Source organism: Spinacia oleracea, chromosome 1, assembly GCF_020520425.1.
Source record: "Spinacia oleracea cultivar Varoflay chromosome 1, BTI_SOV_V1, whole genome shotgun sequence".
NCBI lineage: Eukaryota > Viridiplantae > Streptophyta > Magnoliopsida > Caryophyllales > Amaranthaceae > Spinacia > Spinacia oleracea.
In genome coordinates this window covers 24,976,192-25,001,130 of record NC_079487.1, presented here as the reverse complement: position 1 = coordinate 25,001,130, position 24,939 = coordinate 24,976,192, and the positions used below count along the sequence as shown (strand labels likewise).

Genomic DNA, 24,939 nt, shown 5'->3' with positions numbered 1-24,939 from the left:
AAATTCTTATCTATAATTGAAGATATCAATGTTTGAAATCGTGCATTAAAACGTGACTAAATAATTATATCATGTAAATAACAATAGAGGAATTATGAATTTTCTTTCATGAGTAAAACTGTAAAACACATTTAAATTGATACATTACCTGCCAACATTACCCCTTTTAGCTCGCATCGAGTTTTCAGTATTAAAGAAAAAAAAAGGTACTAATTCAACTAGGTTTAGAGGTCTGCAATTTGAGCAAAACAAATAAAGAGAGAGAAAGAGTAGGAGAGTAGGGGCGTGGCAACTCGCAAAAACTATGAGCCTTAGAAAAGGACAAAATGATATGATTTGCTTTGTGTACGGAATTTACCAACTTTTCCATAGTTGCCCGAGTAAATAGGTCTGAAGGTCCCTAAACTTTGCCAAAAGGAGCAGTTAGGTCCCTCAAGTTTCAAAATGAGCATTTAGGTCCCTCAAAATGGATGGAAAACGCTGCTTTTTGTTTTCCGTCACTAACGGCCGTTAAAATGAATATAATAATATAAAAAATTATTAAAATAAAAGGAGAATTAATATACACGTAGATTAATGATTGAAAACAGATGATTTTGATGAAAATAAGCCTTTTCCAATTACTTAGCCTTTTCAACTTACTTTTTCAATGTGTACACGTGGAAACCTTCCAACTCCCCTCGTATTTTCTGGTTCCTTCCTAATAATGTTTTGGCGGTAATTTTTTTACTGTTCCCAACCCTATTTCCTCCCTTTTCACTTCCTATTTATATGGTCCCCCCCCCCCCCCCATTTTCACTCTCAGTTGTCTTTTTGCCATTTACTCACTCAAACACTTAAGAGAATTTGAAGTTATTGCTCTGAGTTTTCTGCAAAAATGGGTTCTTGCGTATCAGGAAAGAGGACTGCTGATAAGTGGGAATGTCGCACCCCCAAGAGAACAAGAATTTCCAGATGGGACGAAGGTATTTTCATTCAATTTGTCGGTTTTTTCAATAAATGTTTGCAGTTGAGCCATGATAAATTAGGGCTTTTTTGTTAAGTAACTTTTTCCCAAAATTGGTGCATGCATTATCTTGATTGTGGTTTTTTATATGTTAATTTAAACAATCGTGGGCTGATTTCGCATAATTTATCAATTGAAGTTGGAATTAGGGTTTCGTCCGTTTTTACTTTCCAATATTTAATTCGAATTGATGCTTGCATGTTCTTGAAAATGGTGTTTAATATGTTAAATTATACAATTGTTGCCTAATTTGGAATTAATTTAAACTAGATTTTGTAGTAATTAGGGTTTCACTTACTGTTTTTGATTCACTTAAATAAAAAACAGAGTTTGATTAATTCGAATTGATGCTTGCATGTTCTTGAAAATGGTGTTTATTTAAATTATTGTTTAATTTGGAAGTATTTTAATCTAGATTCCGTATAATAATTAGGGTTTACTTACTGTGTTATTGACTTTGGCCGTTACTTTGACTTTAGGAGACCTTGCTTTAAGGGAGGCACACCCCCTTTGTCATCATCAAGACATCCTCATCACCCAAATCTTCACCAAGCTGGACCGGGAGGGGCAGGCTGCTGTGCAGATGGTGTGCAAGCAGTGGCGTAGGTGGGCCAAGTTGCGGTACCGCCTCCTATACCATTACCCTCAAGGATGCTACCGCGCGTGGCTGCGGGAGTGGGTGATCATGGACATCATTGACAATGATGGCCGTGACTTCCACGCCTGGATGGACAAGGACATGACCGTCTACTTTGACGGCTTCCCCCTCCTTTTCAAGGAGGAGGAGTAGCTGGTGGTGGAGGCCATGCAGGGGTGGTGGTGGCGCTGGTGGTGGCCCCTCTTTTGTCAAGCTTATGATGATCCAGCTTGTTTATAGCTTTTTTTATTTTTAATTTTCAAGGACAATTACATTACTACTGTCATTGCAATTAGGTTTTTGTGAATGTGACAAATGTTGGTTTTTGGTATTTGTCACTGCTATGACAGTAGTTTATATCTAACCGTAGGCTTCTCCCTCAATAGTGGATTGAGGTTTGAAATGTTAGGGTTGAAGCCTACCCTTTTGTAAATGAATTCTGATTATGATGGATGGATGAATGAATGAATGCAATTTAACCTTTTGTTATCTCTTGTGTTGTTATTCAAGATTTGGTTGAGTAAATAGGTCTGGAGGTCCCTAAAATTTGCCAAAAGGAGCAGTTAGGTCCCTCAAGTTTCAAAACACTAGTGGAAAACTCTTCATTTGCGTCGCTGTATTTGCGTCACACATTTAAACACGCGACGCATTAGTTGAATATTAGTCTGAAATTTTATCATTTGCGTCGCAGTTTAACTTTGAGCGACGCAAATTACGAATTATCTTTGAATTAAGTCAATTGCGTCGTCGATTTATTAAACTGCGACGCAATATTAATTAATCTTGCGTCGTAGATTAATAAACCAACGACGTAGTTGACATATAGAAAGATATTCAGTCAATTGGGTCGCTCATTTATTAATCTGCGACGCACTGACTTTTCCATTTTTCCATTTACACATGTTCCGCCTACCTTCTCCATACCTCTCTTTCTCTCTCATCCGCTTCATTTCAAAGCTTGAAACCTCAACCGTCAAAACCTCTCTTTCTCCGCCACCCTCCTCGTCCAGTTGAAGACTCCTACAACTTTCTCTCTCCTCAAAAATTCCAATCACTAGAATTAAGACCGAAAATTACAAAGTCCATGAAAAGAGCTCTGCGAAATAACAAGAGGAAAAACGCTAGGTTCCGGCGCGACGATGAAGGCAAAATATCGAAGCAGTATGAATGGTTTGCAGTTCCGGTACTTTCTCTCTCTCATACCCTAGTTCCGAAGTTTATCATGTTTTGCTTATGTTGATTTTGGTGAACCTAGGGTTTTAGTTTTTTGTTATCGATTGATTTAAGAGTGTTTTCCGATGAGTCGTCAGATCTGCAACTTATTTCTTTGGCATCAAATTGTATGATTTTATATAGCAACAGATACAGTACAGATTCGTTCAATATTAGGGTTTTGGATAAAATTCTTGTTTAAATTGTGTTTTTTAGAATCTGGTAGCGTAATTGGGAAAATTTCTATCCACTTTACTTGGTGATTCGTATATATTTAGGGTTCATGGTTGGGAATTTTAGGTTTAATTTGTTGTTTGATTGAATTTTCGGAAATTTAGAACTAGTAAATTTCACTTCAATATTCGTTAATAATCGTAGAACTCTATGTAGATTATGTATTAAGATGCTTAATTTGAGTTTAATTTCAGTTAGTACGAGAATCTGATTATTAGATATAGTTCGTCAGTATTTGAAGTGTTTTGCGATTGATTTAGAGTGTTTAGAAACTTAATATTTGGCTGTTATCTAATTGTGGAATTTTTGACACTTGTTTTTTAGGGTAATTGAAATTATTCCTTAATTTTATGGTAATGAAATGGTTATGCAATTATGTGGCTGTGAATATAGGAAATTACATGAGAAGTTTGATGCAGAAGCTTTAAATTCTACTTATATTGGTGGATTCTGTAAAACCCATATTTCAGGGTGTTTTGATTTTTGTGGATGGGAAATTTGACAGATTCTAGTATCTCAATATCAAACCCGAATTGGAAATTTGACATGCTTTTAATTCAATTATCTTTGTGCCTTATTAGGGTTTGAATCCCTAATCACATATGAAGTATTTCATATTTTCATCACTGATGTTATGTGGAGATTCTAGACAACCGTCATTTGCGTTCCTGGGACGTTCTTATTGTTAACAAACTTATGTAAGTATTTGCATTTTGCAGATGGCCAAGACGTGCAAAGGAGCAGCATACAGGGGTAAGTGCAAGCTTTCCGGCTTTGTACAGTTCATTATTACACTAGCTGTTGGTGCCTTTTGTAAACTTGGCTACTTTGTTAATTAAGTTTGTACTCAACACATGACAGCTGCTGTAGCTGGTTGTTTATTCTGTTATTGAGTATGGAGCAAATAGAGTTCGTGGAACCAATGATTGGTTAATTTCTGAGCTAATAATATAATTTACCTATTTTATGAACACAATGCTATATGTAATGTAAGCTACGTAGCATTATATTCTTCCTATAATAACTTGCATTACATAGTGCCATAAGGCCCATAATATGAATCTAGGGTTTTAGTTTTTTGTTAACGCTTGATTTAAGATTGTTTAAATTTGAGATTTTAATTATAATGCTTGTTTGTTTTGATTATGTTGAATCTAGAAGGATTTATATCTTTAAATCAAGAGTTGAATTATTGCATATTTAGTTTTCTTCGATTCTTTTAATTTTCTTTTCTCATGTTTTTTATGTTTTTTATTCTGTTTCAAGGTCACTTATTTTTATTTAAATCAACGTAATTTCTCCATTGTAATTTCTTTAAATCAGTGTGCATGCTTCCTGGTCGTATGATACTAGGCGGGGTTAGGGATAAGTCTGTCAGTGGGTGGGAAATTCACTTTTGCACTGCGACAAGGCACAAGCTTAGGAAAACTTCTTACAGTTGGTTGACACATTAAATTCTTGTCTTTCGTACCTCGAGTGATGGAGATACTTTACAAGATTTTCAGGTATTTACATGCAGATGTGGCAGTGCAATGTTTGAAGTTGCTGTATTGTGCTGGTGTTTTGTTTTTGTTTTTGGTTTTCATGTTTGCCTGCATCCTCTTTCCAAGTTTGAGGACATGTAAATGTTATGTTGTATGTCTACACTTTAGCAGCATAAGATCTTTCCCACAAGATCTGTTATCATCTATAATAGTTGGCTATCAACAATTTGTTGTTGACCATAACATCCTAGATTGTTAACATTGCATATCATTCTATTCTTAATACATATCAGAGGGTGTTTGACCTGTTATGCTGCAATGTAATAATTTAAACAATATGCGGTCAATTGTGTTGTTTTGAGTAGTTCTTCTCATACTATTTGACCATTAGTTGATAATCGTGTTATTTGGTTTGTTTTAAGATTCTGTAAACTATATAACGACAAGATGAGATGTCTACGACAGCTTGGCATGGGATTCTTTTTCTCCCTGTAGTCTTTCTCCTACATGTTTGGCTTGAAAAAAAAATTCATATTGAATTGGTGATTCTTCACTCTTCACTCTAGGTGGTTTGTAGTCGATTCTGGATCTTGTCCGGTGTTCAGAACATTTTGTGGAGTTAGGCTGGTATGTTTATTTTGTTTATTAGTTAGTTGTACAGCATGTCTTGTATTCTGAGCTGGCTGTTGCATTTATGTGATGGATCATGTCTTGGATGTGGGAGCTTCATGAGACACAGAGAAATTGATCAGCTGGAGCTTTCTACTTGGTGTATGGTAAATTGAGAGGGAGTACTGTTTCTACATTTAGTGGTACTTTTTTCTTATTCAATTGTACTTTTTTACAGAAAAGTATTATAGCAGATTTACGACACACAAGTCACCCAGCTTTTAAGCTGCAGGTGACTTGTTTTGCTGGACAGAAATGATGTCTTCCTTACTCATTCGAGTCCCTCCCACACTGCACTCTTACACTATCCCTACATTGTCCCTCCCATGCTGTAACTTTTTCTGTCGCAAATGCAGATCTTGGCCCCAAGTGATATTGATATGAAGCAAGCTCTGGAGTTGCTGTCAAGTCAGATGTTAAAAGATATGATTTTCCGAAGGGTAAAAGGCGTGTGGGAAAAGCCGTTGCTGACTTGTAGGATCTGTTAAAACTTTTGACACTTGTTTTTTTAGGGTGTTTTGATTTTGGATTTATATTGGTATATATTGCAAGTTATTATTTGCACCCCTATGTTATGAATATTTTTGTTAATTCATGAACTATAGCTAATTAAAATTAAGAAATGAGCTGCACATTTTATACTTTATGCACTATATAGCATAAAATATAAAATGTGCAGCTCAATTTTTTTTAAATAAAAACAGTCATTTGCGTCGCAGGTTAGCTAACCTGCGACGCAAATGACATTTTTTTTAACATGCTGAAAAGTCATTTGCGTCGCAGATTAGCTAGACTGCGACGCAAATGACCTTTTTTTTAACATGCTGAAAAGTCATTTGCGTCGCACTTTAGCTAATGTGCGACGCAAATGACTTTTCAGCATGTTAAAAAAAAGGTCATTTGCGTCGCAGTTTAGCTAATCTGCGACGCAAATGACTTTTCAGCATGTTAAAAAAAATGTCATTTGCGTCGCAGGTTAGCTAATCTGCGACACAAATGACTCTTATTTGCGTCGCCCAAATGTGCGACGCAAATGACTTTTTTCGTTTGCGTCGCAGCCAGTTGCGTCGCACCAATGTGCGACGCAAATGGGCTTAAATGACCGACGCAAATGACTGTTTTTCCACTAGTGAAAGGAGCATTTAGGTCCCTCAAAATGGATGGAAAACGCTGCTTTTTGTTTTCCGTCACTAACGGCCGTTAAAATTCAATTAAATTAAAAGGAACCTAACTCCTGCTTTTTAATTTAATTGAATTTTAACGGCCGTTAGTGACGGAAAACAAAAAGCAGCGTTTTCCATCCATTTTGAGGGACCTAAATGCTCCTTTTGAAACTTGAGGGACCTAACTGCTCCTTTTGGCAAAGTTTAGGGACCTTCAGACCTATTTACTCAGATTTGGTTTGGTTTGATTTCTTAAAGTTTTGTTTTTTTAATTGATATTGTTTAACTTTGATCAGATGATGTTGATGATTTGACTTTGAACCCTTGCATATATGTGCATCATGGTGGTGAATGGGTTGTGCAAGGTGATATGGTTTATAGTGGGGGGAGGGTGGATGTCTTTGATTACATCCATGAGAATGCAGATGGCAAATATGTTAAGGAATTAGTCGATAGTTTAGGTTATAATGATATAGAGAAAGTACATTTCTGGGACCCTAGGAAAGAATTCAAGAATGGGGTTAGGTTTTTAGGTTTTGATAGTAGTACTTGTGACCCTTTCTTAGCTTTACTCTTTGAATACAAAAGCATTCATATATACATTGAACATAAAATCAAACCCACCTACAACTTTAACCTAAACAGGAGTGAAGGAGGGGGAGGAGGGAGAGGTAGCTTCCTTGAGTTGTTGAATACTTATGTGGTTGACTTAAATTCTGATTATGTGGAACCACCTTTTACAGTACTCCCACCCAAACAAACTGAAACTCAACCTGAACCTCAACCTGAACCTCAAAATCAACCTCAAAATGTGTCTCAACCTGAAATTGATTATGATTCAGAGGGTACAGATGAAGATGATGATGAGTTAGCCACTGCTAGGTCTAAGATATCTGATGATATGAGAAGGGAAAAGGCTTATTTTGAGGAGTTAGTAATGCTGAAAAAACTAGCAGAAAGTAAAGTAGAAGGTGGTCTGAATTTGGGGGATGACTTTGATGGATACAGTGACTTAGACAGCCCTAGTGAGTCAGAAGATGAGGATGATGTTGGTTACTTAGTTGCACCACAACACCATAAGAGGGGGAGAGGGAAACAGAAGCAAAACAACACTGAAACTGAAGAGAGGGAAGCCACTTTTTATGTTGGGCAACAGTTTGAGAATCCAAAGACATTTAGGAAAGCAATCATAGATTATTAAATTGATAAAGGAAGAAACATTCCATTTTCTAAAAATGATTCCACTAGGGTTTGTGCAGAGTGTGAGCACAAAGATAAAGGTTGTAAATGGAGAATTTGGGCTTCATGGGAGAGAGGAAGAAGGTCATTTACAGTGAAAACATTTGTCAGTGAGCACACTTGTGGTAGGACACCTATCATTAAGAAGATGACTTCACATTGGATTGCAGAACACTACCAGAATCTGTTTAAGGTTAACCCTTACATGAGAGTGCAAGATATTCAGGAAACCATTTGGTTAGAAAAGGGTATAAGGGTGAGCAAAGACAAGGCTGCCAGGGCTAGGAGAAGGGGTCAAGCACTCATTGTTGGTGAATACAAAGAGCAGTATGCATTACTCCCAAGGTATGCAGCTGAGATACTAGGAAGCAATCCAGGGAACACATTGAAGTTGAAGTTGGATGCAAATGTGTTTGACAGACTGTATTTGTGTTTTGAGGCACTTAGGAAAGGGTTCTTGGCAGGATGCAGACCTTTCATATCACTTGATGGATGTTTCTTAAAGGGACCATTTGGGGGTCAATTGTTAGTAGCAGTAGGGAGGGATGGAAACAATCAAATGTTCCCTTTGGCTTGGGCTGTTTGTGAGGTTGAGAGCACTGACACATGGAGTTGGTTTCTAGAACTTCTAGCTACTGATTTAGGCACTAGTGAAGGAGCAGGGTACACTTTCATGTCTGACCAACAAAAGGGTTTACTTGCTGCTGTGTCAAATGTGTTTCCACAAGCTGAAAGTAGGGTGTGTGCAAGGCATGTGTACTGTAACTTTAGGGGAGTGTTTGGAGGTGGTTTAGAGTACAGAAAACAATTTTGGACTATTGCAAAAAGCAACACAGTAAATCACTTCAATGAAAACATTGAAGTAATGAGGGGTATTTCACATGAAGCTGCTGAAGACCTACTGAAAAGGAACTACAAGAAATGGTGTAGGGCATTCTACACTCCATTATCTTGTTGTGACAGTGTAGACAACAACATGAGTGAGGTGTTTAATGCATACATCTTGAGTGCAAGGCACAAGCCTATTATTACCATGTTGGAAGATATCAGAGAGGGTTTGATGGAAAGACTGCATAAGAAAAGAGATTTCATTGGGAAAAAGGAGATAATGTTGTGTCCTAGGATCCAAATTCAGTTAGAGAAACACAAAATTTGGGCTAGGGGTTGGAATGCATACTGGGATGGTGGGTTTTGCTATGGAGTAAGAGAAGGTGCAACACAGGTTAAGTATGTGGTGGATCTGAACCAACATACTTGCAGTTGCAATGCATGGCAGGTGAGTGGGATTCCATGCAAACATGCAATTGTTGCTATATGGAATAAAGTAGACCACCCAGAACAATATGTCAATGCATATTTCTGCAAACAGACCTACATGAAGGCATATGAATTTTTGTTAGAGCCTTTAAATGGTCCTCAAGAGTGGCCTACTTCTGATAGCATTGTTGTGGCTCCAAAGGTGAAAAAGGTCAATGGAAGACCTAAAACAAAGAGGAGATATGGTGTTGGAGAGGTAACTGCATCTGGTAAGCTGAAGAGAACAGGTTGTTTTATGAAATGCAGCTTATGTGGTGTGATAGGCCACAACAAAAGGGGTTGCAAGAATGCCCCTAAGCAACAACAACACAGCAACAATCATGCTACTGCAGAGCAGACCACACCACAGCAACAACACCCAAGAACCAGTTCAGCTATACCAATGCACAATAGGGGTGTGGGTATTTATACCTACCCAAATGGGTATCAAATAATAGCTACTGTAAGTCATTCAATATACTCAAATGCTTTCTTACATGTTACTTTACTGTACTGAAGCCAACTTGTTCCTAATTTGTTTTAATTAATGCAGCCTATATCACAACACTTCCCCACACCACAGAGGCAAAGACCTCCTGCAGCTTTCTATTCTGATCATGGGGGTGAGCAAACCATCTACTCCTTCCCTGCACATGACTTCCCATTGTCACAGACTCAACCAAGTCAAGGACACACAATATCAAGCCAAGCATTGCAGGATCTTGCAATGGCTAGAAGATTAGAAAAAAGACCATGAGGTTAGATTTTATTGAATTTAAAGTCTTCATTACATTTCATTAGTGCAGATCATTACATTTTACCTACCCACTTAACCCACTTAACTTAAAACAAACCAGATAAAAAAAACAGAACCACTAGGATTACAACCCACACTTCACATTTCACACTAATAGGTCTTCTCATGTTGCTCATCACATAGTCTGCCTCCCTCTTCCTTGCATAATTGTTAGCTTCACTAAGTTTTGTCCTAAAACTATCAACTTCAGCAGCAAGGCTTTGTTTATCTTGCATTAACCCTAGTATGACAATTGTTTGCCAAGTTGTTGGTTCTTGTTCATCAATCCATCTAAAAAAGATGCAACCCCTTCTGTTTGTTTCAACATCATAATCTGGACAAGCAATGAACCTCCTTCCAGGATTTTCTTTTGTCCATGCCTTTTGAATGGATACTGTGAATCCACAGTAGCACCTCTTAGGGTGTTCATTATCACCATTGTTGAACAAAGAGATAGCCCTGTTCATCATTCTGCAAATAAATTACGTTTTAATAATTATTTCCTAAATATGTTAATTATTGTTAAAATAAGCTAACTTAAGATTTTAAAAAAAATGGCAGAAAAATACCTTTTTGTTGAGAAGAGTCAGCTATGGTGGAGCAACAGAGAAAAAACACAGAGCAGAAGATGGAGAAGAAAGAATTTTTTTTTTTAAGTGTTTTATTGTTGTTTTGTTTGCCATGGAATGTTGAATACTCTGTTTTTTGAGAGCCTCAACGGCTATATTTTTGTAAAAAGCTAACTGAAATGAATTTCCCTTTATTTAATTATTGGTAAATGGTAAATGTAACTGTTTTTTTGTCGTTTAGTGCCTTTTATTTAGTTTCCTTTTAATTTAATTGAATTTTAACGGCCGTTAGTGACGGAAAACAAAAAGCAGCGTTTTCCATCCATTTTGAGGGACCTAAATGCTCCTTTTGAAACTTGAGGGACCTAACTGCTCCTTTTGGCAAAGTTTAGGGACCTCCAGACCAATTTACTCATAGTTGCCCTAACTTTATGACTGGTTTATTTCAATTTAAGTAAGGGTAAAATTGACTTTTCTCATGGTTACTTTAGTATCTAATCTATCGCTATCTAAACTACATTTCTCCGACGTTTCATATCATTTATCTGATCCCATAATAAAATTGGAGTTAGGTATAAAATTGAGGTCTTACTACCCCCGTCCCTTAATATCTGCACCGCTTTTTTTTTCGTGTCGTCCCTTAATACTTGCACCGCTTCTATAAATAGAAATATTTACTAATATCATATTCTTTCTCGCACTTACCTACTACCCCACCTACACCCCTACTCCCTATAAAAAATTATTTAAAAATTCACACCCCTATCTCACCACTCCCCACCCCTTACACATTTTCCACTAACTATATTAAAAAAATACCCCACTATAAACTAACACCCATTAAATTAATAAGTCAATTCAAATGTCTTAAACTCCGCGCCGGTCAAACCGGTGCGAGTATTAAGGTACGGAGGGAGTACTTTTTTAATTTTTCACCGTTTAAGGCATAATTTTTTTTTCACCGTTTGGGAGAACAAAACTAACCCAAATACAAAATGTTAGTCTCCTTGGTTAAAATTTCAATCCCCTTAGTAAAGATCCACGTGTCAGCTACCGATTGGTTTGTGCGTAACTAATGCCTATCATTGACCAATGAGAATTAAGTACGTACTTGACACAAGCATAGAAAGTGCGCCCAATTAGCAATGAAATTAAATCATTCTCTTAAGGTAAGAAATTGAATAAGTATTTTTTTACGGAATGGATATCTAATTCCAAATCGTTTTTCTTAGGTCGAGAACTTGATCCATTTTTTATTTTATTTTTTTCCGATTTTCACCCAAATTGGTGAATTATCTTCATCTACATTTTTCAACTGAATTTAACCAAAAAAGTTTTGATTATTCAAAGGAACTTACGGTCGCGTCATATCTAAGTTTGTTGAGTTTGTGATTTTCGATAGAAAGTTATTGAAAATTGATTAGGTTTTTTTTTGGGTGATAATGTTAGGTACATGGTATGTGTACATTTTCTTCTTGTTATTTTTCGGCATGCTCTGTAAAGGCTAGTCTTGGTGTTAAACGAATGAGTTGTATCCTATTTCGACATTACTTCCCGAATTAAAATAGACATGGATAGTGTGGTGTTAATAGAGAAAATGCAAGAGTTGAGACTTTATTTTACTTCTATTTTTTAAAACTCTTCTATTTGTATTTTATGCATCTCATTGTTTTTATTGTTTATAATATTCCTCATTTGGTTAAGAGTAGGTTGGACTATGATTAACTCACCATAATTTGTGTTTGAGGTTCCAAATGGTGAAAAAAAACGTGTAGGTCCTAAAAAGTGAAAAATGTGAAAGGTTGGACCTCAAATATTAGCTTATAACTCATTTTATATGTATATACATATGGTTGTTGTGGTTAACGGTGCGTAAGCATTGAGTTAACTTGTCGAAAATTTAGTTTGATGTCCTAAAAGGTGTAGACACCTACTTTTGTCCCCATTCCCGAAAGGGAAGGTTCGATGATGAAAACGTAAATCTCCACTTGACAACGCATCTCCTATAAAATAACGAATCTCATTACCCATTTTCATTTCACCCGAAACCTGTTATTTATAGAAACCTGCTATTTATGGAAACCTGCTAAAAATAGTAACTGCCGTAATGGGTAGTTGTTAAAAGTGGCAAGTCATAAAAGATAGAAACCTGTCAGAATTAGGTGTTGCACTCCAACATAAATCCTAAATGAGATAGAAATTGCGAGAGAATCCTATTCCTAATATGATTCGAAAGTAAGAGTCACGTATTAATTAAAATCCTAACGAGCCTAGAGTTCGTAACGGGCTCAGACGCATCCCGTCACAAGGTTAATACGCACTAAAAGACTCAATTAAATCTCAAATACTCCGGATTCTAGGAATCCGAATTTGACTAAGAAAAACAGCCCAGATCCTATTTTCAACGCCTGGCTCTGGGCGCCGAATCTTCGGCGCCCAGGCCTGGGCGCTGAAAATACCTGGTACGTGTTTTTTCCTAATTCCTCGTGGATTAGAGTTCTGCAATTCTATCTTTGTACGAACTCTTTTCTTTAAATAGGGCCTTAAATTCGACGTGAAAAGGACACTCAACACACAATTATATTCTAAGTATTGACTCTAAACCCCTAAGCCTAAGCCTCACGCTGCAAAATTGATCACGCGTTCTGTCGCAATCGATCCATAAATCGAACAGATTGTATCCCGTCCCATAATTTGAGATTCGTTAAATAAAAGGAGAAATAGCAAAGTCAAAGTGGTTAGTTTTCTGAGAACCGTGACGCACCTCTCAAGGGTGCGTCGTAATGTGTCCCTTTTCCATGGTTTCATTGCTTTCCTCGCCCTTTTATGAACTGTTAAACTAACTAAATCTGATTGTTCGATCACGCCTAATAAATATGATATTTTTGGGAAATTGGATTATCATGCTAGGTCCCTTAAAACAATCTAAACCAGATAATCGCGCTAGATCTAGTACTATGTGTTGCATATTGTTAAAATCAACTCAGATTAGTTTAATAGTTAACGCAGGTCCCTTCAATTATTTATGCTGAGCTAGTAAGGATATCCTGCCTCTGGAGTTATCGAAGAGCGAGTACTCTTCTCGATAGTTACAGTCCCCCGAACCCTCAATCTCTACCCTGCGGGTGTACGTTGAGCGATCCCCACCACCAGGGATCACAAGGGAACCTACGGCCGTCATGGTCAAACATAATTGCACTCCCTTTATGTCATGATAACCGGGTTTTGTCAGTTTTTCTCATTGTCGTTAAAAACTGAATGGTGACTCCTATATTACTAGTCAATTGGGTGTAAACTCACAGGAAATCCAATTACACTTGATTTGACAAAAAGAAGCGTCACACCCACGAGGGACGAGGTCACGCATTAGTCTCGTGCTTTTTCGACCCCCTCACAGTGGCGACTCCACTAGGGATAGTGAAGGAAATACTCGTGCTTGTAGGTAATCAAAATAGCCGAAGGGTGAAACGATCCTACCCCGCGTTTATTTCCCAATCAAGTTGGGACGACCTGAAAATCAGCATATTAATGTGAACGGACAGAACCGCATAACGAATCTTGGCTCCCTTGGTGTTTCATCTTGGGAGTTGGGACTAAGGATACCCATCGCCAACCGGGGGGTGCATACGCTTCGAATGTTGTCCACTCGGCACTTTCGCTAGTAGTACACCCGTCCCAAACCCAATCGCTCGCCCATTAGGTCCCTCTCGCTTGCATGCCCCCTTGGCTTGCACTTGCGGGTTGGCCTCTTGAGCGAAATTCGTCTGCTGAAGACACTACCTCGACCGGGGCATGTGTTGGATCTACGATAGAAGCGGTACCAAGCCAGGCGTAAATAACTACCCATAGAAGCCTATCATAAACTACATGACATGTTATTATTGCCTCATGATGGAATGTTAGTTATGTGTAGCGAAATATATGATTGTGTATGACAAACTATCCTAGAAAAACCAACGACCTTAAAAATTGCCCAAACATTCATAAACCAATTTGCCAAAGAGTTATACCGAAATACGTGTTCCGCAAACCCGAACGATCGCCACAAAAATAAGCAACGCTCGGGATGGCCAGTAACGAATCCCACAAACGCTGCACAACGCGTAAAGGATTTTATTAGGCAAGCACTCAAAATCGAAGTCGCATAAACAAAAGTAGACGCAAACAGAAAACGAGAACCAGCCAGGGACGCATTTTCAACGCCCCTGGCCGGGCGCCAGAATTTCTCACGCCCTACGCTGGGCGCTGATGTTGCTGCTTGGCCTTCTGGTCAGGCGCAGCAGCCTCGGTGCCCGCGCAAAAGGAAAATACGTAGCACGAAAAAAATCGTTCGTAAAAAAAATAATAAAAAAAAATTGCTACGAGGGCGTAAGAAAAAGCACTCGATTCTAGAAGCGACTTTAAAAAAATAAAAAAATAAATAACTCTTTGTGTCATTGATAGGCCTCCTACGACGACAATGTTCGACACCAAAACCGAACATGCTAGTAACTATGAATGTCACACGGGCAAAGATTTTCGAAAATATAAAGAGTTCAAAGTGCACACATAGCAGTCCAAATATACTAGTCCGACTTAAGGGTAGTCATAGAATGTCTAAAAACCGACTCACGAAACAAACTAATGTGTCTCCTACTCCACCACAATAATGCAGGGCCCCTGAATACCTACCCGTGATAGCCATCAAGGAACACGATGGAAGAAGCATATCCCGAACATCTATACCTAGAGGTCGCACAAACCCAAGAGATGCATGCTCTGGAACACGACCCTTTACGTTATCAAAGGCCACTCGCCTCAAAGAATCGTGCTATGCCAAAAACGCTCCCCAACTCACATGCTTTCGGGCTATTGTTTGGGTTAGAAAAGAAAAGAGCGAAGAATGAAACAGAAATTATGGCATTAGCTCTTCAAGATGAATTGTTCGATCCTACTAAATTGATCGCTCCATCACCCTCAAAAGATGACCAAATCCAACGAGGGTGGCGCAAGACTTTCAAATGGACTAATGCTCGTGGGATGAAGTTCAAGATATCCGCGGGAGAGGGTTTGATGTACGAAGAATTAGAGTCTGAATCCGAGTCTGACTCCGAGTCCGAACCTAGCAAAATTGTAACCCCTCCCAAAAATAGTTTAGACCCGGAAATATCTACTCCGGGAGATCTTTTTGATGTAATGCTTCATGACTTTAATAAGATAAACAAAACTTTTGAGTATATGCCGCTTAAAAATCCGAGTAATAATGCAGAATGTCTCGCCACTAATGAGCGCGAAAAAGAGCCAGGAGAGGAATATACCGAACTAATAAAAGCTGTAAATGAACAAGAACTCAAAACTCCTATAATTGAGGACACAGAATCGGTAAATATTGGAACAGAAGAAAATCCTAAAATCATTAAAATTGGCCTCACCTTAACTCCCACTGAAAAGGCCGATCTAATCTCCACTTTGCGGGAATTCGAGGGTGTCTTTGCTTGGTCCTACAAAGACATGCAAGGAATAGATCGAGAAATCGCTGAGCATAAAATTCCGCTAGATCCCAAAATGACGCCAGTAAAACAAAAGCTACGTCGGCTCAAACCAGAGATAGCCTTGAAAATAAAAGAAGAAGTCACTAAACAACTAGACGCCGGCTTCATAAAAGTCTCCAACTACCCAGAATTGGTGGCCAATATTGTCCCCGTTGCTAAAAAAGATGGACGAGTGCGAATGTGCGTAGACTTCCGAGACCTCAACAAAGCCAGTCCCAAAGATGACTTCCCTCTACCTCACATTGACATACTAGTAGACAACATCGCAGAACACGCGCTTCTCTCCTTTATGGACGGGTACGCCGGATATAACCAAATACTTATGGCAGAAGAAGACATGGAAAAAACAACCTTCATTACCCCTTGGGGTACATATTGTTACACTGTAATGCCTTTTGGTTTGAAAAGCGCGGGGGCCACCTATCAAAGAACAGCCACCACGTTACTCCATGACATGATACACAAAGAAATCGAGGTCTATGTAGACGACATGATCGTCAAGTCTAAAGACCGGCACGGTCACCTCCCGGCACTTAGAAAGTTCTTCACCCGAATCTTAAAATATAACATGAGACTAAATCCACAAAAATGTGTGTTCGGGGTAACCTCTGGAAAGTTGCTAGGATATGTTGTTAGTACGCGAGGAATCGAGATTGACCCATCCAAGATCAAAGCCATTACCGAAATGCCCCCACCGAAAACTGAAAAACAGATAAGGGGCTTCCTAGGAAAGCTGCAATACATTAGTAGGTTCATTTCCAAGCTTACTATGACTTGCGAGCCAATATTCAAAAAATTAAGAAAAGAAGAAAAGGCCGAATGGGATGAACAATGCCAAATTGCCTTCGATAAAATCAAAGAATATCTAAGCAGACCACCCGTCCTTTCCCCGCCTTTGCCCGGGATCCCTTTACACCTATACCTAACCGTCACGGATACTGCAGCAGGAGCTATGCTCTCACAGTGTGTACATGGATCCGAGCGAGCCATTTACTACTTGAGCAAGAAGTTCATACAGTACGAGATGAGATACACGGAACTTGAGAAAACCTGCCTCGCCCTCGTCTGGGCATCCAAAAAACTCAGACATTACTTATTGGCCCACACTGTTCATATAGTGTCACAACTAGACCCCTTAAAATATATGTTCGAAAAGCCTGCCCTAAATGGTCGCCTGTCCAGGTGGCTAGTCATGCTCTCAGAATTCGACCTAAAATTCATGCCAGAAAAAACAATCAAAGGAAGAGCGGTAGCCGAGTTCCTGGCCGAGCATGCCACGAATGAGGAAACCACGGAAGCTTACCTCCTCCCCGACGAGGAACTTCTGATGATACGAGACGACTATTGGACACTATACTTCGATGGCGCGTCCAATCAGAAAGGATGCGGCGTCGGAGTTCTCCTAGTCAGTCCCGAAGGGGCCCACATACCAATTTCCGTCAAACTTGTCTTCGAGGCCACAAACAACGCCGCCGAATATGAAGCCTGCATAGTTGGGCTAGAGGCCGCAGTTAGCCTCGGAGTTAAACATCTACAAGTCTTCGGGGATTCTTCCCTAATAATCAACCATATATCCAAAAGATGGAAGGTCCGAAGCACTAGTCTCTCAAAATATCAAGCTCACTTAGACCAAATAGTCGAGCAATTTGAAAAAAATCGAGTATACGTACTTACCAAGAGACGACAACCAATTCGCGGATGCACTAACGAAGCTAGCTTCAATGCTCAACATCCCGAATGAATGGGACGGAATGACCCTTCGGGTCGAGCGAAGGAAAGAGCCGGCTTATTGTTGTGCCATAGACTCCGAACCTGAAAACACCGAAGAAGAACCATGGTATACGGACATCCTTCTTTACAAAGCAAGTTGGGAATTCCCCCCAAAACGCCTCCCCGCGAGCACAAAAGGCCCTACGCCTCCTCGCTTCACAATATAGCATAATTATGGGGGAACTGTACAAATACACGCCGAATAAAATCAACTTACTTTGTGTCCACCAAAACCAAGCCCAAAGACTAATGGAAGAATACCATAACGGCGTGTGCGGACCCCATATGAACGGAAAAATGCTATCCCGAAAAATATCCCGCTCAGGGTACTATTGGACCACTATGGAAACCGATTGCCATCACTTTGTAAAAACTTGCCCAAAATGCCAAATCTTCAGTAACCTTAACCACTTGCCTCCCTCAGAACTATACACCTTCACTTCTCCATGGCCCTTTTCCACCTGGGGTATAGATATAATCGGCAAGGTAGTTTGCCAGGAAAAGGTTCAGGATCGAGGGAGAAGTATTTGCTCCCCATGGTTTGCTGTAGGACCATTTTTTCAATCCTCTTCTCGTTATCGAGGTCATTTTTGGCTTGCGCAGCCGCTAAAGCTTCATTTTCCATTTTCAATTGGCCCATAAGTTGGGTCATTTGGACCATCTGGTCTCGCAAATCTTCGATGGACATGTTTGAAGGTGCGAATCGAGGTTGGGGAAGCGGAGATCCTTGAAATGAGGGACGACGGACGGAGCTTGGAGTCACTAAACCTGATGTTGGTGATGTATCTTCGAGACGCACTAACCGTTGATTCCCTGATCGGCACCAAGTGGCAGGACCAGTCCTAGGCATAAGATAAGCTAAAGTTTAGGTTCCCAAAGTTTCAAGCATTACTTAGTCTAGACTTCGACTCTCTAAATTGGTTTTTCAGTCTTTCTTTTGTCGGTACACTTTTTTTATTTTTTTTTATTTTGGTCATTCTTTGGATTTTCGAAACACTTGCCCGTGTGACATTCATAGTTATTAGCATGTTCGGTTTTGGTGCCGAGCATTGCCGTCGTAGGAGGCCTAACAACGACACAAAGAGTTATTAATTTTTTCACGAGTCGCTTTTGAAATCGAGTGCTTTTCTTACGCCCTCGTAGCAATTCTTTTTATGAACATTTTTTGCGCTACGTATTTTCCTTTCGCGCGGGCACCGAGGCTGCTGCACCTGACCAGAAGGCCAAGCAGCAACTTCGGCGCCCAGCGAGGGGCGTGAGAAATTCTGGCGCCCAGCCAGGGGCGTTGAAAATGCGTCCCTGGCTGGTTCTCGTTTTATGTTTGCGTCTACTTTTGTTTATGCGACTTTGATTTTGCGTGCTTGCCTAATAACGCCCTTTACGCGTTGTGCATCGTTTGTGGGATTCGTTACAGGCCATCCCGAGCGTCGCTTATTTTTGTGGCGATCGTTCGGGTTTGCGGAACACGTATTTTGGTATAACTCTTTGGCAAATTGGTTTATGAATGTTTGGGCAATTTTTAAGGTCGTTGGTTTTTCTAGGATAGTTTGTCACACACAATCATACATTTCTTTACATATAACTAACATTCCATCATGAGGCAATAATAATATGTCATGTAGTTTATGATAAGCTTCTATGGGTAGTTATTTACGCCTGGCTTGGTACCGCTTCTATCGCAGATCCACCACATGCCCCGGTCGGGGTAGTGTTTTCAACAAACGAATTTCGTCCCAGAAGGCCAACCCGCAAGTGCAAGCCAAGGGGGGCATGCAGGCGAGAGGGATCTAGTGGGCGAGCGATTGGGTTTGGGACGGGTGTACTACTAGCGAAAGTGCCGAGTGGACAACATTCGAAGCGTATGCACCCCCCGGTTGGCGATGGGTATCCTTAGTCCCAACTCCCGAGATGAAACACCAAGGGAGCCAAGATTCGTTATGCGGTTCTGCCCGTTCACATTAATATGCTGATTTTCAGGTCGTCCCAACTTGATGGGGAAACAAACGCGGGGTAGGATCGTTTCACCCTTCGGCTATTTTGATTACCTACAAGCACGAGTATTTCCTTCACTTTCGTAAAAAGAATTTCTACGAGAATAGAAAAACCGTTCGTAAAAAGAATTGCTACGAGGGCGTAAGAAAAGCACTCGATTCTAAAAGCGACTCATAAAAAAGAATAACTCTTTGCGTCGTTGTTAGGCCTCCTACGACGACAATGCTCGGCACTAAAACCGAACATGATAATAATTATGAATGTCACACGGGCAAGTGTTTCGAAAATCCAAAGAATGACCAAAAGAAAGAACTAAAAAGTGTACCAACAAAAGAAAGAGTGAAAAACCAATAGAGAGAGTCGAAGTCTAGACTAAGTAATACTTGAAACTTCGGGACCTAAACTTTAGCTTATCTTATGCATAGGACTGGTCCTGCCACTTGGTGCCGATCAGGAAATCAACGGTTAGTGCGCCTCGAAGATACATCGCCAACACCAGGTTTAGTGACTCCAAGCTCCGTCCGTCATCCCTCATTTCAAGGATCTCCGCTTCCCCAACCTCGATTCGCACCCTCAAACATGTCCATCGAAGAATTGCGAGACCAGATGGCTCAAATGACCCAACTCATGGGCCAACTGAAAATGGAAAACGAAGCCTTAGCGGCTGCACAAGCCAAAAATAACCTCAATAACGAGAAGAGGATTGAAAAAATGGTCCTACAGCAAACCATGGGGAGCAAGTACTTCTCCGTCGATCCTGAACCTTTTCCTAGCAAACTACCAGAAAAGTTTAGTTCATCTGACTTACCAAAGTTTAAAGCCACGGACAATCCCCGTGATCATCTATTGAGCTTTGTGAATGCCATGAACTTGAAAGGCGTGGACAAGTCCATGTATTTACCTGCCTTTCCTTTGTCCTTGGAACCTGTGCCGCTCAAATGGTACTATCACCAAGACCCTAAGCTCTTCCCCACTTGGGAAGACTTTGTCAATGTCTTCATCAAGCAATACTCTTCGAACATGGATTTTCAAGTCACCATGCGCGTGCTGGAAGTTCTCTTCCAAAAGAAAAATGAGGGTTTCACAACCTACTTTGCTAGATGGAGGGATCAGGCGGCCCAGCTAATCAATAGGCCTCCCGAAACAGAATTGGTCCAAAAATTCATTGACATCCTGGACCCGGCCTACAGACAGCACCTTAGGTACCTGGGACTTGACACTTTCAAAAGAGTTTATGATGTGGGAATAAAGATCGAGGATGATCTCGCAAAAACAATACAAAGTAAACCCGCATACAAAAGCAATACCTACAACAAGGGCAACACATCCCAAGCCCAAGAAGTCCATGCCGTAGAGGAGACTCCCGCCCGAAGAAGCCCTGGAAGATGGGTCCGAGACCGAAAGTTTGCCCCACTCGGGTCGACTTTGGTACAAGCCTTTGAAAGACTAACCAATCAAGGAAAGTTGAGACCTATAGGCCCAACCCGTGACCCTCCTGTCAAGGGAAAATATTGGGTCGAAGGTACTTACTGCAAATTCCATGAAGGAAATGGGCATGACACTGAAAACTGCTGGAATCTAAAACATATGATGCAGGACATGATAGAGGATGAAGTGATACCTCTCCCTAACGTTGGCAAACCCAACAACAACAAAAGCCCACTCGGCTCTTGTCACGTCTCTCTCGACCAACCAGAAAATGAGAACTTCGACCCTACGGTGTATATTACACCTCAAGGTGCACCACTCGCTGTGGTCCCTATGGATCGAATCGAGAGGGAAGTGTGCGGTGTGTGGGATGATGATGCTGAAGATATCTACCTATCTCAAGTATCGGGCCAGGACCTCTTTACTGAAATTTGGCCCGGGTATGCTCTCATGGACACCACCCCTCAGGAACCCGAAGTCGACAATCTCACCCGATCCGGAAGAATATACCAACCGGATATTCGCCCACCTCCTATGGACGATATCCCAGATAGGCAAACTCTGAGAATGGACGGCACACCACCGTCGCAGAATTCATTGAAAATCCTCTCTTGAAACAACAAAAAAGAACCAAGGCTGAGATTACCATCTGGGATCTCATGTGTACTTCAAAGGAACATCGCGAAAAGCTTATTCGCTCACTTGATCTCATCTCGGTGCCTACAGATATCACACCTGACTCATTGGTTAACCATGTCACGAGAGATGCTGGAGAAAAGGCCATAATTTTCACTGACAAAGACTTGCCCAAAGAGGGGGGTGCTCACAATAAAGCACTTTATCTAGTGGTTGGATGCAAAGGACAAAACATCCCCCTAGCGCTCGTAGATAACGGTTCGGCGGTTAACGTTTTCCCATTGCGAACCGCCCATTGCTTTGGGCTAGGAAACGATGACTTCCAAACCTCCACGCAAGGGGTACGAGCTTATGATAACTCCTGAAGGCCCGTGTTGGGAAAAATCAACCTTACCATACAAACCGGGCCTGTGGCACGCACCCCGGAGTTTCAAATAATCGACATCAAGCCCACTTTCAACCTCCTCTTGGGGCGACCTTGGCTCCATGACTTAGGAGGTGTGGCTTCTACCTTGCACCAAATGGTTAAACTTAACCATAACGGGGTAATACTAGAAATCCGCGCTCCTCCTCTCGACGTCAGTTGTACTACGGTTGGAACGGCCGAAACTGCAGATGACCTTTACGGGTTTCAAATGGAAGAAACAATCCAGTTCATCGAAGATTATGATCCAGCATTCCTAGACCCGCACGCATCCCGACTCATCCCTAAAATGCTGTTAGCTCAAGGCTATTTCCCTGGAACCCCATTGGGCATAAGGAAGAGGGAATGCACATTCCATCCTTTACCCAACAAATCTACTCCCTTTGGCTTAGGCTATGAACCAACGGAGGAAGATATTGTTGACCGCCTGTCTGGGCTACGCCTTAACAAGGCCAAACAAACCACCCTCCTTCCCCCATATCAAAGAACCCTTAACGGGATGTTCGTTCGGGAAGGAGAAGGACACCTATGCTGTGATTTCCCTGAACCCTTCGTTCAGGATGGCTTGCTACAACCAGGATTTGAAATCTTCCATGACTACCACACCTTGGATGAGGCACCCCACCTCACCAAGACTAAAACAGCTGAAATATTGGACGACCAAGCTCTATGGACATTGTTTAACGAATCGAGGCCTATGGAGGACGAGACTGTGATGACTACCCTAGCTTTACAAGATGAAGGTTTCGATCCAACCCGGTTAATCGCTCCTGCATCAACACTAGAAGAGATCGAGAACGGATGGGTGAAGACATATCAGTGGGTCAATGCAAAAGGAATAGAATTCAAGATGAGTACCGGTGAAGGACCAAAGTTTTACGAGACTAAACCCAAGGCTTGAGCCACATAGAGCACCTTGATAAAAAGCGCCTAGTAGTTCTTTAAGATTGGTAGAAAAATGATGAAGACTTTAGATGGTCCTAAGACCCCTTAGAATATAGGTCAAGTTTATTTCAGTGTGTTTTTCTTACTTTCCAATTAATAAAGGCGTAATGTTTCTCCTAAAATTTTATTCTAACACTAAGTAAGCACCAAATGTACTTGCAAAATACAAAAATAAAGAGGCGGCCCACTCTAGGCCCAACAAACGAGACCCATTCGGTCTTGAAATAGTGCCATGGGAACCAATTCCCGAAACCCACAAAATAAACCGCACCATCCCATTCATATCCCCAAAACCTAAAAAGTCAACCAGTGTCATCATAAAAGTCAATCCATGCAACCCAAAGAAATCAAAGGAAATCAAAATCCAAAGCAAATGCAAATGTTGCTTAAAAGGGGAATTAATAAAATGTAACCCCATCATATCCTTCAAAAGCGACACGCACCTCAACCCACTCAAAAGCCTACACAAAGATCTTCATATCTTCCACACCCTAACTCCATTTTTAAAGCCGTTTCGAGGCACGGATAGAAAAAAATAATCCGGACAAAAATGCATCTCACGCTAACAGTCAAAAAAGCCTCTGAAATAGCCTCAAAATCAATTTTTAGACAAGTAAAAAAGCATAGCACTAAAACGGAAAAAAAAATGCAAGAACACGTGAAGCAAAGCGTCAAAAACGACAGCCAGCGCCCAGGGCTGGGCGTTGAAATCTTTGACGCCCCAGCCTGGGCGTTGAAACTCTCTGCCTGCCTAAATGTTTTTAGAAGTGCTCGTCATTTTATCCGCACATAACGGAAAAATAACGAACACTTGGGGGGTACAGCACGTATCCAAATAGGCTCACCAAAAAATATAGCCATACAAAAAGTAGTCGAATTTCATTTTTTACGCGACTTACGGCAAACAAAAAACGGCAGACGAAAATAATGATAATACTTCACTTATTTGACCGATTAAGTAATATGCTACCACCTCAGGGCATATCTATTAAAATCTGGCATCCTAGAACTTATTCTAGCTAGAACTACGCGCGACCTAATTCTGACAAGATACGTAGGCAATCCTTACCAAGGATTCGGTCCAATCAAAAAAATAACATACATAAAATGTGCAAAAAGTGTTAGACATATAAAAATATATAAAAAAAGGAGATACAAAAAATGAAAAATAAAATACGCCTTTATTGAAAAATAATAAGAAGGAAAACAAAGTGCTAAGAAGTGAAAAAACAAACACAACTGAAGTAAATAAAGGGCACCTACTGTTAGGTTATGATACATATGACATTACATAAATCATGCGGAAACAACCATTAACCCAGGACAACATATTATTTACACATAATCATATAGCATAATTTAGATGCATACTCTTTGTTGCGTGCCCTCCCTAGCTGCGCCCGAACCGAACAAGAACAAGTCTTTAGGACTCCAAGTGTCGTCCCTCCGTAGATAGTCCACAGCACGTCCGGATCCGCCTTAAGATTGACCAACTAGAATCGCCCTTAAGGTACTAGAAAATTTCGGCACTTTATGAGCAAGGTGTGTGTTTTAATTTTCTCTCAAAAAACTCACTTTTGAATACTTTGAAACTTGTGTATAAATTATGACCCCTAGGCCTTTATTTATAGAGTTATGGAAAAGGAATCGTAATCCTAGTAGGATACGAATTAATTGAAATTAGAATCCTACATGAATTCTATTTAATTAATTTATCCAATTAGGAATAGAAATTTAATCATACACTGACTCTTGTAGATTTAGGAATCACGCATGAGCACAAACTCACACACACACGGCAGCCACAAGGGCTGCCCATGCGCGTGCGAGCAGCAGCCCACGCAGCGCGGCCCACGCAACGGTGGCCTTGGCGCGCGCTGGGCCTGCCTTGTGGTAGGCCTGGGCGCT

General features: G+C 40.5%; 2 protein-coding genes and 1 long non-coding RNA gene across 3 annotated transcripts; all 3 read left to right on the top strand.

The window, feature by feature from the left end:
• Nucleotides 1-487: 487 nt before the first annotated feature.
• Nucleotides 488-2,096, top strand: LOC130466308 (uncharacterized). The gene is made up of 2 exons (XM_056835179.1): nucleotides 488-965; nucleotides 1,486-2,096. The coding sequence occupies exons 1-2, from the start codon at nucleotides 878-880 to the stop codon at nucleotides 1,794-1,796; spliced, it is 399 nt and encodes a 132-aa protein (XP_056691157.1). The 5' UTR covers nucleotides 488-877; the 3' UTR covers nucleotides 1,797-2,096.
• Nucleotides 2,097-7,640: 5,544 nt separating this feature from the next.
• LOC110805467 (uncharacterized) lies at nucleotides 7,641-9,258 on the top strand. The gene is made up of 4 exons (XM_056832444.1): nucleotides 7,641-7,728; nucleotides 7,815-8,920; nucleotides 9,014-9,157; nucleotides 9,208-9,258. The coding sequence occupies exons 1-4, from the start codon at nucleotides 7,641-7,643 to the stop codon at nucleotides 9,256-9,258; spliced, it is 1,389 nt and encodes a 462-aa protein (XP_056688422.1).
• A 191-nt stretch (nucleotides 9,259-9,449) lies between these two features.
• On the top strand, nucleotides 9,450-10,526 carry LOC130466309 (uncharacterized). The gene is made up of 2 exons (XR_008926402.1): nucleotides 9,450-9,698; nucleotides 10,298-10,526. It is a non-coding gene; the product is annotated as an uncharacterized lncRNA (long non-coding RNA).
• Nucleotides 10,527-24,939: the final 14,413 nt, after the last annotated feature.